At 43.1% G+C, this 16,647-nt stretch overlaps 1 protein-coding gene across 1 annotated transcript in view; it reads right to left on the minus strand.

Moving 5' to 3' along the window:
• The window catches only part of LOC147692349 (solute carrier family 22 member 6-A-like), a 1,393,226-nt gene that overhangs the window by 794,985 nt on the left and 581,594 nt on the right, over window positions 1–16,647 (minus strand). Inside the window, exon 3 of the mRNA XM_086938578.1 lies at window positions 1,751–1,905. Within this exon, the coding sequence (XP_086794704.1) occupies window positions 1,751–1,905 (155 nt within the window). The remainder of the gene's footprint in view (window positions 1–1,750; window positions 1,906–16,647) is intronic.

Here is a 16,647-nt window from a genome sequence, read left to right on the forward strand (position 1 = left end):
CTGTTCCCAACCCACCTCAGACAACATATTGGACATCAGATAGGATTTTTTTTTCCTGGGCCTAAATCATGAACCATTCTAGGAGAATTCTGCTACCAATTATGGCAGTGAAATCAATGAGTGAGATGAGGTGCTAGTACCTATGGTCACCCTTCTTTCCCTTCTTAAATATTGGTGATTGAATGTGTCCAAGAACGCTGGCGCCAACACTTTGACGTACCTCTGAGGACATTCATCACCAAAGATGCCCAGAGTTGAATATTATCTCCAAACAAATCAGATGGTATCCCATCTCATGTTGCTGCCTTACCATGGGGGCACCAACCATGGGGGCACCAACTGATAGTGGCCTCTACTTCGGTGAGCTCAAAATCTATGGCTATGCAATTGTCCATTTGAAGATCCCTACCCTTTTGGGTTGACTTAGATCTTGAAAGAGATGATTAATATACTGGGGCGAAATGATTCACCCATACATCGTAAGGATACAACTTGTCAAAACCTTTATCAATAGTGTTGCTGAAAAAGGGGAGACCAATAACTTGCCAGAAAGCATGCCTGTTCTTAAACGCATTTGCAGCTAGTAAGGAATCTAATTCATCCTCTCCAATGGCCTCTGTCCTATGGCTCTCTTATACATTGTGGCAGTGCTTCATTTGCAAAACAATAACTGCCAGGGCTCTCGTCAGGAGGCCACTGCAGCGTGCACCACACATTGCCCCTTCCATGCTGGTAATGAAAGTAACAACACAATTACTAACCATCACTCCATGTTTTTTAACACTTCTCCAGATTTACCAAATAGCATAAATCTAGGGCAGCGCCAAAACTAGCCTCTTCCGAAAGCAGGTGTAACAAGGAGAATGTTTACATTTTTCCATGTTTTACACATAGAATGAGGAAGACGCCTCCATGGATTGTTATTGTATAGGAAGGTACCCCTTCCTGCACAAACCAATCATGCCAACAACATAGACACCTTTGCACCATGGTGCAAGGGTGCCTGCGTTGGCGCTCTTCTGCAGTTTGTGCTCCGGTGCTGGCAGAAAAGACAGGAATATGTCATATCGTGTAGATACGGTGCATTCCTGCCCTTTTCTTTTGATGCAGGGCAGCACAGTTAACAGACTTTCAGCACTGCCCTATACCAAAATATTGTAAATATGCACCTCAATTTTTTGTTTCCAAGTTCAAATTCCTTTACATTTACAGAATGTTGTAAATTTTTCATTTTACATATGGCTTCTTTATTTATGTACACTTTATTCATATGTTAATATTATTTAACTTTCAAAGCAGTTGGAGACCCCTAACTATACGTTGCAGACCCCCAAGAGTCCCATGACCACAGGCTAAGAACCGCTAGCCTTAATTTTTTGATTGCCGTTCACTATTTTCAACTCTCGGCTGAACATCCATTGATACTAGAAACAAACTCCAACAAAGTTATCGAATGCCAGGAGAGCAATACCATATGCGTTATTATTGGCTTGTGTTTGAGATAAGGCCCGATCAGTTTCTGAAGTTGCTTGTAATTTTTCAATGAATGACCACTTTAAGCATCCAGTAACACCACTGCTCAGTAAATCTCTACCCTACCTCAGCCACTAATTAGCTGAACAATTATTGACCAATTTAGAACTTTATCTGCACAGCTTCAGGTATTTGCAGGTTCATGATTAATTTTATGTAGCAGAGAAGAATGTTTTGTTTGGTACAGGTAAAGTACGTGTTCATCTACTGTGCTTACCTAGGCTGATGTCATTGATTATGAAGCCTGAGATGCCCATGCCGGTGAGGAATTTGAAGACACAATAAGTGATGAAATCTGGAGCAAAAGCAGTTCCACTGCCCATAGCTCCAATCTGCAAGAGGCACCAGAGAAGAACAATCCTCCTCCCAAACCTGCATCATTGGAAAGAAAGAAGCATGAGTGTTTAAACCTTCTCTTTCTACAGTGTGAGCCACACTGAGTCCCCAACAGCCCTTTTTATTATAAGCTAGAAAGGAGATATTACTTTGTGCTTTACAAAAGTCATTATCATCATCATCACCACAATCATCGTCATAACTCTTTCTTCTGTTGATAAAATCCATAAAAGATACAATAAAATACATATTATCATATCAAAATACAGCCAGGGTAGGAATGGCTCAATCAAGATTGAGGTTGTATTATGTACAACAGAAGCAGCAATTCAAACATGTATATAAAAAAGTGGTGCAGGTAACACACCCCAGCCCCTCATCAAAATGTGCATCTAAGTTTAACAGACTGCTGGATGTAATTTCCTACAGCATTGCAGAAAAAGACAGATGGGAGCCATTGTAAATACCCAAAGCATGTCAACACTATCCTAACTTTGCAAATCACAGAATAGTTCACAGGAAATAAAATTTGACAAAAAAGAGAAAATGCAAAATAGATAGAGTTGAGATTGAATCACATTGGAATGGAGGGAACTTTCTCCCTAGTGTAACCTTGCACTATATGGTCAAGCAAACATTGTGCGTGGTTAATTCTAAAATGTTTGAAGAAGTACCTGTGCTAAGGGTAATGATCCAGCAGAGGTAAGGTTCCATCTCAGCACCTTTAGTAGGGGTCAATATGATTTAACAATGTCCTCACACAGCTGTGTGGTTTCACAATCTATTTACACATGTTTCAAAAGCGAACTGTGACTAGGGCCTTGCAGTATATGGTCTTGCCTTCTACAATACTAAACAGTTTCAGTACTCAGGGTAATGCAGAGTTTATATAATTCTTAATATAATCTAAATATAGAATGGAATTTTAGAAGCCTTCTCAAGTTTAAGCCAGTGGTGTCCTGCATTGACCAAAGCTAAAGGCATAAAAGTAGAGGCTGCAGTCTCATAAAGTCTGTGATATAATCAATGCCTAGCTCACTGTGCAAAAAGTAAGTGAAAGTACTATTAGAGCATTGGAATGTTGGGAGCTTTATTGAAGATAATTGACTGATCCGGGTTTCGAATGGCCAGTAGAAGCACGGAGCATCAATATTCCAATGTTTAACAACGGCTCCGCGAACCCCGAGGGGATTTCAACTTCTTCGGACTCTGTGAGGCTTTTGTTCTGCCCTCTAGGAATGGAATGTTCTAATCATGTTAGAGCCCTCTGCAGCAGGTTCTAACAGCCAATAAAGGTCCGCTCCATTGTTAAAGGCCCAAGCCGAAACACTGAAGCAGGTCTTTATTGGCCGGTAGAGCCCGCTACGGGGTCTCAAAGGATATATTTGAACATTGGAATGTTGGGAGCTTCATTGAAGACAATGGAATGCTCCAGGCTTCTAATGGCTAGTATCCCGGAGCACCTACATTTCAATATTTGTTGTTCACAGGTGCTGCTGTGAACATAGGCCTCATGGAGCCCAAGGGGATTTAAATCACCTCTGGCTCACTGAGGCCTTTGTTTTATTCATCAGGACCTTCTGCCCTCTAGTGTCGGAATGTTCCAATAGCCTTTTACCCCGCTGTAGCTGGGCTAAACTGGCCATTAAAAGCCCACTCCCTTCTTAAAGGCCCTCACCTTCGTCTAGGGCCTTTAACGCCAGAGCGGGCCTTTAATGTCCAGTATAGCCTGTTACTGCGTGCCATAAGACTATAGTGGAGACTGCAGTAAATATTCTAAGAAATATATTCTCTATTTGTTCAATACCCAGTGAAGATGTGTTGCCTCAGAGTCCCTCACAGTAGGTGCCTGTTGGAGCACATTTTATGTCATAAACAGCCATTATTTCCTTCAGTGGTTTTACCCCCAACCTAGATGAGAACCTGCCAGTGACTCTACACTCTTTGGAAACCTGACAGTCAAAACCTTGTCTAGAGGTTACAAGGTACAAAAATCATCAAATAGGACATCCAGTTATGGGAAGGAAGAGATTAAGCTGATCTTGATATTATTGATCTTGTAAGTTCTAGGTTTAACACATTTAGGCCTATAGACATTATATAAGTTTTCAATTGATTGATGGCAAGGTTAAGGTGTGCCAAAAAGATGGTAAGCTGATCCAATAACTTCTGTAGTGCATGGGGTCCTTGTCATCAACACTGCATCATCAGCATACAATAACAATCGTATTAGACAAAAGCCAATTGTGGCCGACCGTTACCAGTTTCTGTCAGATATTTTTCTAGGCCATTAATATACAGTGTAAAAAGGAAAGGGGTGAGCACACAAACCTAATGCACACCACTTACACACCCAAAAGATGTGGTGGTTCCGACAATCGAGCCACATGTGATACTGGCACAGACTCACCTGTCTAAGGAAACGCACAATATTCTCATCAATTGAAAATTGGTTATGATGTTCTCTAATTTGGACAAATTAACATGATCAAAAGTCGATCTAAGATCCAAAAAGGACTGACATAGGTTTACTGGTTTGGCTCTAGTATTTGTTGATCAATAGGGAAAGATTGAAACACCGTTTTACTGTTCCCAACCCACCTCAGACACCATATTGGACATCAGATAGGATTTGTTTTTCCGGGGCCTAAACCATGAGTCATTCTAGGAAAATTCTGCTACCAATTATGGCAGTGAAATCAATGAGTGAGATGAGGTGCTAGTACCTATGGTCACCCTTCTTTCCCTTCTTAAATATTGGTGATTGAATGTATCCAAGAATGCTGGCATCCACAATTTGACGTACCTCTGAGGACATTCATCACCAAAGATGACCAGAGTTGAATATTGTCTCCAAACAGATCAGATGATACCCCATCTCATGTTGGTGCCTTACCATGAGGGCACCAACTGATAGTGGCCTCTACTTCGGTGAGCTCAAAATCTATGGCTATGCAATTGTCCATTTGAAGATCTCTACCCTTTTGGGTTGACTTAGATCTTTTCAAGAGATGATTAATATACTGGGGCGAAATGATTCACCCATACATCGTAAGGATACAACTTGTCAAAACCTATATCAATAGTGTTGCTGAAAACGGTAGATCAATAACTTGCCAGAAGGCATGCCTGTTCTTAAACGCATTTGCAGCTAGTAAGGAATCCAATGCATCCTCTCCAATGAGCTCTGCCCTATGGCTCTCTTATACATTGTGGCAGTGCTTAATTTGCAAAACAATAACTAATAACTGCTAGGGCTCTCGTCAGGCCCACACATTGCCCCTGCCATGCTGGTAATGAAAGTAACAACACAATTACAACCATCACACTCCTACAAGTGAGACAATCCAGACTATTTCAGACCTCCAAAGCTATACGAATGGCTTGAGCAGCAGGTTATTGTCATTTTTGATGTATATTAAAAATTATTTGCTGTTGTGTTCATCTCTAAATAAGCCACACAGCACCACCTTGTGGCAGACGGTCACAAGCTCCGGTGTTGACACTCAAGTGCCGGTGCTGAGCACCGGAAACCACTGGCTCAAATTAAGCACTGCATTGTGAGGATTTCTAGGAACCGTCTTTAAAATAAGCATAAGATAGTGATGTGCATGCAAGCAATGATGGTTAAACCATTCAACAGCTTTCATAGAGGTTCAGTCAGCTTCCAGTCCAAAGTGAGTCAAACAAAGTGCAGGATAGTTACCTGAAACTGAGGGCTCGATTTATAGCTCGCGTCCGGGGCTACCCACCCTACGCAACGATGGTTTGATTCAATCTGTCAAGCTGGCAGAGGTTTTCCTTCCCGATTTACATGTTCGATTGTAAAACCCCCGTCGATGTTGACAAATCTTTATCCGTCTGCCAGTGGTTCTTCTCTAAGGTTGGAGTTAAATCGTCTGCTTTCTATAGTCTAATATTCTATCGGCGTTGCAGTGGCGGTTTACCGACTGCCAGACATCTGCAGGGTTGCAGAGGTGTGGTAACAGAGTAATCACCTATAAAGAGTCTATCCCCTTGATCTAAATTCACAATTAAGTACTCTAGTCAACAATAATAAGTAGCAAAAAACTTTTACAAAACAGCTGTATTATTTATTCGATTAATTTTTTTATACAATTCATATTAAAAACACAATATATTACACATCAGATAAAAATCAATTAAAAGAATTAGACAAAAAATGCAATGAAGTTAAACTGATACAAAATCGATTATGACACGCATAATCAAAAAAACACAGACAGAAACATGTAAGACATGAAAAATTGTTCAATATAAGTTAGTACATCCAATTGCCAATGGTGACACTTTGTTTTGTACAATGATTAAATCTGTGTTCCAACAGAAGTGCCCGGATCATGGATTGTACAGGAAAAGTTTGTTGACGCGTTTCGATGGATACGTTAAATTACACCATCTTTCTCAAGACTTAATCTTATTTTCTGTCATGTAAGCGGAGTCAAGATAAATAGTTTCACCCTATAATAAACATATATGTAATTAGTATATCATAGTGATGATAAAACAGATACTACAAGATTTCTAATCTAAGGCCTATGTACCGTATTAGACCAAACATAAACATAATTAACACTCTATGTCAGATATACATTCTAACCATTGTGTAGATATGCCAATGCACTATTGATATTCTGTAATGCACGAAAGAACAACAAATTGCCCTGTAATTTACTAATGAGGTTGATTTATATTTCATTTAATCGCCTCTTTACCCAAGCTACTGTGCCAAATAATTTCAACCAAATCGATTTTCATAATTCACAATGTTGCTTAAAAATGACAATCTATGCAGGTGATGTTTAAACAGGACTACCAGTTCAAATTAACTAGGTTCCCACATGGCCAAGTAAATAGATCTTACCCTTGCTATCACTAGATTGTAGTTGAAAGTGGGCAGGTCTAAGTCTGTTCTATAAGTGGTTGTTCGCTTGAAGTTGCGGATTATTTCTGCGTATCCAAGATATCACGCCTTGTATGCTGTAAAAGTTATGATTGTGTATTACTTTCTCCCATGTCTCCCTAGGTTAAATGTAAGCTGTATATTAATTAAGCCTGGGCGTAGTTCGCGTAGCCGCACTCCGCGGAGCTACGCGAAGATGCACTTGCACTCCGCGAAACTACGCATAGCTCCGCGAGCATGCGTAGTAGCTTGCTTGACCCGTTCGCGAGCCATTTTTCGTCTTCGGGAGCGCCGTGGAACTCTGGAACCTGCTCGACACCACATCTCCAGACGTCGCCTTCCTCACGGAAACATGGATGAACGCCTCCTCAGCGCCCGACATCGCCGTCGCCATCCCGGACGGATACAAGATCACCCGGAGAGACCGCGTCAACGAGACAGGAGGAGGCATCGCCATCGTCCACAAGAACACCATCTGCATCACGACCAACTCAGACGACACCCTCACAGCCGCTTAACATCTTCACTTCCAGATACACACCGACCACAAGACCACACTCAGAGGCACCCTCATCTACAGACCCCCAGGACCTCGCACGCAATTCAGCGAAGACATCGCAGACTTCATCAGCCCGCACGCCCTCGCCTCCGCTGACTACATCCTCCTAGGGGACCTCAACTTCCACCTGGAGAACAACAACGACAACACCACCACCACCCTGCTGGACAACCTCGCCAACCTCGGACTCATGCAACTGGTGAACACCCCCACCCACTACGCCGGACACACGCTTGACCCAGTCTTCTCCTCCAGCAAGTACATCTCCTTCAGCCACTCCACCGGACTCCACTGGACAGACCACAGCTGCTTCCACTTCAGCTTCAGAAAGACCACGACTCACCACCACCCGCAACAGGTTCCCCGCAGGAACTGGAACAAGATCACCACCGACCAGCTCACCACTTCACTGAGCCAGAACCCTCCCGCCAGCTCAACGGACCCCAACCAAGCAGCCAACAACCTCACACAGTGGATCACCAATTGCGCTCGCCCAACCAGCCTCGACCACTCGCAGTCCGGCTTCTGCGCCAACCACAGCACCGAGACCGCCCTCATCGCAGCCACTGACGACATCCGAGCCCTGCTCGACAACTGGGAAACAGCGGCCCTCATCCTCCTGGACCTCTCCGCAGCATTCGATACGGTCTGCCACCGCACCCTAGTGCAGCGCCTCAGCAACATCGGAATCCAAGAGAAGGCACTGGAGTGGATCATCTCGTTCCTCACCGGAAGAACCCAGAGAGTCCGCCTCCCCCCGTACAGATCCAAGGCCACCGAAGTCATATGCGGCGTACCACAAGGATCATCACTCAGCCCCACCCTCTTCAACGTCTACATGAGCCCCCTCGCAGCCATCGTACGCCAACACAACCTCAACATCATCTCCTACGCCGACGAAACCCAGCTGATCCTCTCCCTCCCCAACGACCCAGGAACCGCCAGAACCAACCTACACGAAGGGATGAAAGACGTAGTCGAGTGGATGAGGAACAGCCGCCTGAAACTGAACTCAGACAAGACGGAAGTCCTCATCCTTGGATCATCACCCTCCGCCTGGGACGACTCCTGGTGGCCCCCTGCCCTGGGCAGCGCACCCAAACCAACGGACCACGCACGCAACATGGGCTTCATCCTGGACTCCTCCCTCTCGATGACCAGACAAGTCAACGCCGTCTCATCATCATGCTTTAACATCCTACGCATGCTCCGAAAGATCTTCCGATGGCTCGCCACCGAAACCAGGAAGACGGTCACACAGGCACTCGTCACCAGCCGACTGGACTACGGAAACACCCTCTATACCGGAACCACAGCCAAACTCCAGAAAAGACTCTAACACATCCAGAACGCCTCCGCACGACTCATCTTGGACATCCCCCGACACAGCCACATCTCCGGACACCTGAGAGACCTTCACTGGCTCCCCGTCAGCAAGAGAATCACGTTCCAACTCCTCACCCACGCACACAAGGCTCTCCACGACCTGGGCCCCAGGTACCTCAACAACCGCCTGACCGTCCACACTCCCACCCACCAGCTACGATCGACCAGCCACGCCCTCGCCGCCGTGCCACGCATCCGAAGATCCACCATGGGAGGAAGATCCTTCTCCTACCTGGCAGCCAAGACTTGGAACTCCCTCCCCATCCACCTCCGCCTGACCCAAGACCACCTCTGCTTCAGGAAGCAACTCAAGACATGGCTGTTCGAGCAGTAGCGGACCCCCCTCCCCCAAGCGCCTTGAGACCCTCTGGGTGAGTAGCGCGCTATACAAATATCCTGATTGATTGATTGATTGATTGATTGCCTGCATGCTCGGGATGTGTAGCGCGCGAAGTTACCCATGAGGTTTGTCCCGCCCACTCGCGTCCCCTTATTTTCGGTCACTACTAACGTGTTCGCGAGTTATTCTGTGCCAGATTGCAGTTTCTGCGTGTTCGGCAACTCGATCTTACCAACAAGCATCCTCGCGCATGCAAAAATGCTATTGAGCGCGCGAGAACTACGCTACGCAGCAGTTTGCGGAGTATTCGACAACTTCGCATTCTCCGCGGAGCGCGGAGTTGCCGAAACTCCGCAAACTCCGCGAACGGAGCGTAGTTCTTCGCCCAGGGTTAATATTAATCAAGCGACTAATAAAACTACGTACCTATGTGGATAAAGTATGATGGAACCTCCGTATTCTACTAGTATCTATAGAAAACTGTGTCCTCAACTAGCTGACTTTTTTAGCATAAATTGTGGGAAAGCGGTGTACTCTTATTATGGGTCTTCGGAGAGCGGGTCCTTGCTTATTGCGGATCTGCAAAGAAGGAAAAAAGACGGCATCTCTCTATTACATTCTAACAGCACATCCCTTAAAGAACTTTTAGCACGCCAAAAGGGTTTATGACATAATTACCTGTGACAGAAATCTTGTCACATTGAAGTCTTTGTAAACTTAGGCTTCTATGTAAAGTATCACAATAGATCACTCCAATCGAATAAGGTTACTGCTGAAAAAGGGGGCAGCTAAATTGAAGGTGGGTGACCCAATAAACCCTTGCGAGCTTGCGCTGAAATATGTTTAAAAGAAAAATGCTTACAAGGGAATTATATTTTGATTAGATTCCAAAACAGGAGGTTGGTCTACGAGAATTTAGTACCACCTTAATTGAATTTGAACCTGTTTATGTCTAAATAAGAACTTGCAATTTCTAAAAGAGGTAATCACTCATACTGACAATAACTAATGTAGAAAATGGTAATAACTCATAATAGAACAAGCTACACGGTCATTTCATTGGGTACAATTTCTTAAAAACTGTGCAAATTAATCAACACAATACAAGTGGACAAGACATAGATTAGTTGTTCTTGAAATCCACTTGCGTTGTAGACCACTCAAATCAAATCAAAATAGTCTTTATTCGATATTTTTCAATCATAAAAGACATTTACAAGTTCATCCCCCGCCCAATAGGTAGTAAGATCCACAATTGATCGTTTCAACTTTATCTAAAAAAGAGCTTACTAGCTCATTCATGTTTACAGAAATTTAAATATATTATTTTAAAAAGATAAAACAGTATTAAAAAGGTAATTCATTCAACGCTAGATACATTGGTTTCTCAATACAATTTACAAAATCAGATAGCAGCATATAACAACTGGCCCTGGGGTTATTGCAAACTCATTTTACGGGCCCGAATTATCCACATCCAGTGTAAGAATTTAGACATGGCTATAACAACTGGCTGAGAAGTATCAGTTCTTAAAATCCTAATGGCCTCGCTAGCGGTTTTAAGGCCTAACTGAACACAAATCATTTAAGCCACGATCTTCTGGGTACGTTATATTCTGGGCAGGCAAACAATATATGCCCAATATTTTCCCTTTGATCAGGGCAAAAAGGGCACACCGAACTTTGGTTCCCACGCCATTTTGCAGTTAAAATATTTAGTGGTAGTGTCCCCACCCTCATTTGGTGATACTTCTTCCTGTCCCCTGGGATGGTAATCCAATCCCAGTAAGGTTCTAGGGCCGGTACATGCTTGAGCTCTAAGAAATCGGTGGTAAAAGATGATTCAATACGACGTCCAAAAGTCTTAGCCTCAACCATGTTCCAATACAGATCACAAAGTGATTTCCTGGGTGGGAAGACATTCCTCACAGGGTCATCCCATAATGGAGATAGACCCATAGCCATATAAATTGCTTTCACCTCCCTCATCCATTGAATTTTATGGGATTTATCCGAGTCTCTAACCTCGAGGAAGCCCTGGGCATACTGGAGGAGTTCCGGGGTTACCCATAATCTCCTCCAGTAGGCAACGGATCTATATTTTGCCATATCCTCGAAGCTATGAGATCCCAGATCATAATGGAGAGGTCTCAAGGGAGTGGATACTGGTAGACCAGTGATGTTGCGAAAAAATTTGTTTTGGGCAACCGTCAACTTGGTGAGGTTGCTGGGCCCCCAGAGTTCTGCCCCATAAAGGACCGCTGCTCCAACCTTTGCATTGTGGATCTTTAAAACCAGAGTCATAGGCCTGGTGTGTGATGAGTAAAATTCCTTGGTGAGTGCTCCTGCCAATTGTGCATGCCTCATACCCAGCTGATTGGTGTGCTGTTTCCAATCTAACTTGTATGACAGGGTGATGCCCAAGTAATTAAAAACTTGGGTCTGTTCTAGTTGGACCCCGTCCATAACCACCTTCCCTCTAACATATTTCCGTTTGTGGAGAACCATGAATTTTGGTTTGGCTGTATTAATAACAAGACCATGGTCTGCACAAAACACTTCAAAGACTCCAATGGCCTTCTGGAGCCCCTGTTGTGTCTTTGATATTAACAAAGTGTCATCCGCAAACATCAACAGGGGGATCAGTTTTCCGGCCAACTTAGGTGCGTCGGTCGGTTGTTGCTCAAAGTACCTGATCACCCTGTTGATGTATAGCAAGAAGAGGGTTGGGGCTAGTACACAACCTTGGCGTACTCCCTTTGCAATGGGAAATTTGTCAGTTACGCTACCCTGCTGATTCCATCGGACTTGGGCAAAATTATTCTCGTGTAATCTAATTAAGATAGACAGAATTTCATTTGGGATGCCCTGTTCTTGTAAAGCTTTCCACAATTTAGCACGAGGGACCAAGTCGAATGCTGATTTAAGATCAACAAAGGCTGCAAAGAGCATACCCCAGCACAAGTAACACTACCCGCCAGTATAATAAAACAAATCTAAAAACTTGATCTATAGTGCTAGTATGGCAGCGAAACCCTGCCTGTAAAGGTGACAAAATATCTTGTTTGTCTATCCAGCCATGGATACGCTGCAGTACAAGCCTCGCCACTACCTTTTGGATGCATGCAATAAGGCTGATAAGCCTATAATTTCCTGGATCCGAGCATTCCCCTTTTTTAAAGATTGGGATAATCTCGGCTCCCTTCCAGGTCTCAGGGATAGGTGAGCCCTTTGCAATGCCGTTGGCTAGCAGCTGGATATAGGAAGCCCAGAGGTCCTTGTCGTGCAAGAATAGGTCTGCAGGAACCGAGTCCAGACCTGGGGCCCTCGCTTTTGGGATGTTGTGCAGGGTTTTTAGAACATCAGCTTTAGTGAAAGATAGACAGCTAGCACTCAGATTTATATCCGAAGATGCTTCGCATCCATCTTCATCACTGTCATCAGAAGCGAACTGGGACGCATAGTGGGAAACCCAAGCGTCTGGTGACACATGGTTCATGGGTTCTCCTCTTTCGACCCCCCTTCCCCACTTAACAATATCCCAGAAGGAGGACATAGATCTTTCTTTACTGGCTCTCAGGAGGTCCTTCCAGTAGCCATCATCCCATTCGCCTTTTGCCCTAATTTGTGTTTTTTTATACATGACTCGGGCATCCTTTATCTTCACTATATCTTTAGTCTTTACTGCATCTGACAAGGCCCTGTAAGCAACCCTGCAGGATTTATCATACCATTGATCCTCCTTTCTTACTGGCCTACACTGTCTTTTGGTGACCTTTTTAACAAAGAAGGATCACAATTTATTAAAAAACACATCGTGGATCCTACTAACGTTAGATACCGGAGCCTCAGCAGTGGAGTTAATCCTTAGATCTGTGATAGCCTGGGTAGTTAAGTCCCTCATAGCTGCAACACTCTCTTCATTTGTTACACAGTTTGACCATCTAATACGTCTGTGGTCATTTGAAAGGGAAATTTGCACATTATCCCTTAGTAGTTCACTATTTGATAGATCAAACAACCTGAATAACAAGACTAGTGGGTCATGATCACTTTCGGACCGTGGCTCTATCCACATATCCACAACACTAGACCAGTTCTCCTTATTAGTAGGAATATAGTCAATGCGACTATGTGATATGCCATTATTGAAAGTAGGGGCACCCTGTGTGTCAGAACCCGTTTTTCCATTAGTGGCCCGTAACCCATGCTCCACACATAAAACTTTCAATTGCAATGCGGCCTCTGACCACTTTTTTATAGGTAATAGGGACAGCTGAGGGATTTCCCACATATAGTCTTCTTCCAAAGTAAGATCTATGTCATAATTATCTAAGGGTTCAAAGCAACAATTAAAATCACCGGCAACAATAACGTTGCCGTTCAAACAATATTGCTTAAAAAGAATATCAAGTTGGTCAATTGCCTCAGTGGGTTTACCGCCTGGAAGGCCCCTTGAATAAATGTTAAAGATGTAAAGATCTTTACAATGAAGTCGCTGGAATTTGACTAGCAGAATATCAGGGCTATTTATAACCATCTGGGAAACAGAGTACCCACTGTTCTGTTTTACCCATGTCACCAGTCCCCCCTTTGACCTTCCCCGTAAGCTCGGAGTAGCCAAAATGTAAAAGTGTAGGTAACCTTGCTTTGGTTCTGAGGTTACCTGCCAAGTTTCCTGGAGAAGGATTATATCCTTAGTATCCAGGAAAGCTAGCCAGTTCCGGGATGTGATTTTACTTTTTAGGCCTGCAACATTCCAAGACACCAGGGTAAAATGAGCAGAAGCATCAGCATTAGATTCTTCCATGCTAGTGATTTGACTAACCCTACAATCTTGAGATGGAATACTTTCATTCATACAGTTCTCAATTACACCCGAGTTAGAAAGTGTTTTTACATTTGCACTAATATTAGTATTGGATACAGGTGGGTCATAGAGATCATTAGTTCCATGTGAAACCTCCAAAGTATTTTGTTTGCTCTTTACATTTATCTGAGGTGTGGAAATATCATTTGTCGAGGTATTCAACTGAACTGTGGCATCTCCCACTTGGTATTCGCCAGGTGGGATAGAGCATGCAATATTACTTCCCCTCTCAAGTCAATCACAATCATTTAACCCTGATAGGGCCTCATATCTATTTCCCAAAGGCAATCCCCATTCGTTAGCTGGAGCCTTTATTCCTCGTCTGTTTCTCACAGTGTCCCATGCAGGCCCCCGGGTCTTAGGGAATGTTACATTTTGTTGTTCACCGTAGAAAATTTTTAAAGTGAGGGGAACAACAGTCCCACTTCTTCTTTGTGGCGGAAGAATGTTGATCAACACATTGGGTAGAACAGCCGGGCGGGAGAAAGTCACAGCTACACAGTCTCCTATGAACCTTTTTATTTTTATTTTTAACAAATCTTTATTTTTACAACGTGGTTACCCCCCCCCGACCCTCCCCCCCCAACCCCTCCTCCCGGTACAGGGAACATTTTGGAATTTTTGAAAATTAATAGTATAGGAAAAATGGAAAAATACAGGCTTCGAAGAGTAAAAACAAGAAGAAATACATAATAACATTCCTAAAGCACTCGATATATCTCGACCTAATTGGTCTATGCTGGGTTCAATAGCCATAATCTAACTGGTTCCCAAATTTTCAATCCCTTTACTTTTTTTCTGATACCTTTCCGCCTATAAATGGAAATTTCTAGATTATATGTTGATAAGAAGTGCATCAGCCACTGTTGAAATGTGGGTGGGTATTGATCCAGCCATGCGGAAGTTAAACAGATTCTAAAGACTGCCATAGCAATATATATGAGTCCCTGCATGGCAATAGGTCTAGTAGCTTTATCTACCCCTAACACGATTTCTGCTGTGCTGATCTCTATATCAACTTTGAAAATTTCCGATAGGAAGTCGGAGACTTCTCGTTTAACATTATCTAAAACATGTAGCCAACATATGTATCAGATCGGCTTTAGGTCTATTGCATCTGGGGCAGAGAGTCCCCTTTCCCACTCCCCATTTTGAAATTTTTTCAGGTGTATATTAGAGATCGAAAAAAGTTTTGTAGAACTGAGCTTGTAGCTTGGTGGACATTAGAATAGAGCTGGATAATTCGAGTGCTTTGTGGGCTAGATCCTCTGTGATATTGATCCTATTTTGCCAGATATTTGCATGTTGATCAATATCATCTGGTAGTGCAGCAATTAGTTCTTTATAAATGTCTCCAATTTTTACCTTAGCCGAACTAACCACAGTGTTAATTGTTGGGATTTTCTTAAAGCAACTATTTGGTCCCCCCTTTTTGAGAATAAAGTCTCTTAATTGTAAAAACGTTAAAAAATCATGCGAATTCAGCCCATATTTAATTTTTAGCGATTCAAATGAACAAAAACCCGTTGAATCGAAAAACGAGCCGAGTAGCGAAATTCCCTAACTAACCCATCGCCGCATGCAGGAATCCAAAATAATTTCGGGCAGGTTGGTGTTGTTATCTATCGGAGTATAAAATGAAAACCTGCCTATCGCCAAATGTTTCCGAACCATATTCTAAACTGTATAGATACCCTTGAGTGTTTTAAATCGTTCTTTTTTTAGATGGCATTCATAGGGTAGTTTCCAGAGATGGTTATTGGCATTATTTCCCAAAATTAATTCCTGTGGAGTAGGAGTCAAGCAAGTTGGCGTTGAGTCCTGTTTGGGGATTAACAGTAAACGACTGTATTTGATGGTTGTAGCCCACCAATATAGTTTGAAATTAGGGAGGGCTAAGCCACCTCTGTCCCCGGAGTGTGTGATATGTTTGTAGGCTCTTCGTGTTTTTCCATAGCCCCAAACGAAGCGAGATAGCATATTGTCTATTTCATTAAAGAGTGATAAGTCAAAGTTGAGACAGATTGCCCGGAATAAGTACAAAAATTTGGGCAAAAAAAACATTTTAATGAGATTACATCTTCCGATTATTTTTAAATGCAGGTTATGAAGTCTCGATAAGGTTTTATTTGTCTGTTTGACTAAGGGGTCTAGGTTCAGGGCCACTAGTTTATTTAGATCGGATGTGATATTAATGCAGAGATATAATGCATTATCAGTAACTCTTGCATCATCCACACTGATATTATTATTTATTACAATCTGGGTTTTGGTTTGATTTAATTTGTATCCCGAAATCTCCCCAAACTTTTTAGCTTCTTCCTCCATTATCCTTGCTGTTGTAATTGGATCAGATGTCACAATCGCAATATCATCTGCGAAGGCTAGAGTTTTAGTTTCATCATTCGATGTCTTAATGGGTAGTATGGTCGGATTTGTTTATAGCTTTGCGATAAAGGGGTCAATGTAAATGGCGAAGAGTAGGGGAGAACATGGGCACCCTTGTCTTGTGCCTCTTGTCACTTTGATAGTATCCGATGTGACCCCATTAATCATAACGACCGCTTCGGGAGAAATATACATTTTCTGTACTGCTCTAATAAAATGCTCCCCGATCCCACTCTTTGCCATGACCGACCATAGATATGGCCAGGAGACCCTGTCGAATGCTTTTTCAGCATCTAATAAAATTAGCCCCA

This window comes from Lissotriton vulgaris, chromosome 9 (genome assembly GCF_964263255.1).
Source record: "Lissotriton vulgaris chromosome 9, aLisVul1.2, whole genome shotgun sequence".
NCBI classification, from domain to species: Eukaryota; Metazoa; Chordata; class Amphibia; order Caudata; family Salamandridae; genus Lissotriton; species Lissotriton vulgaris.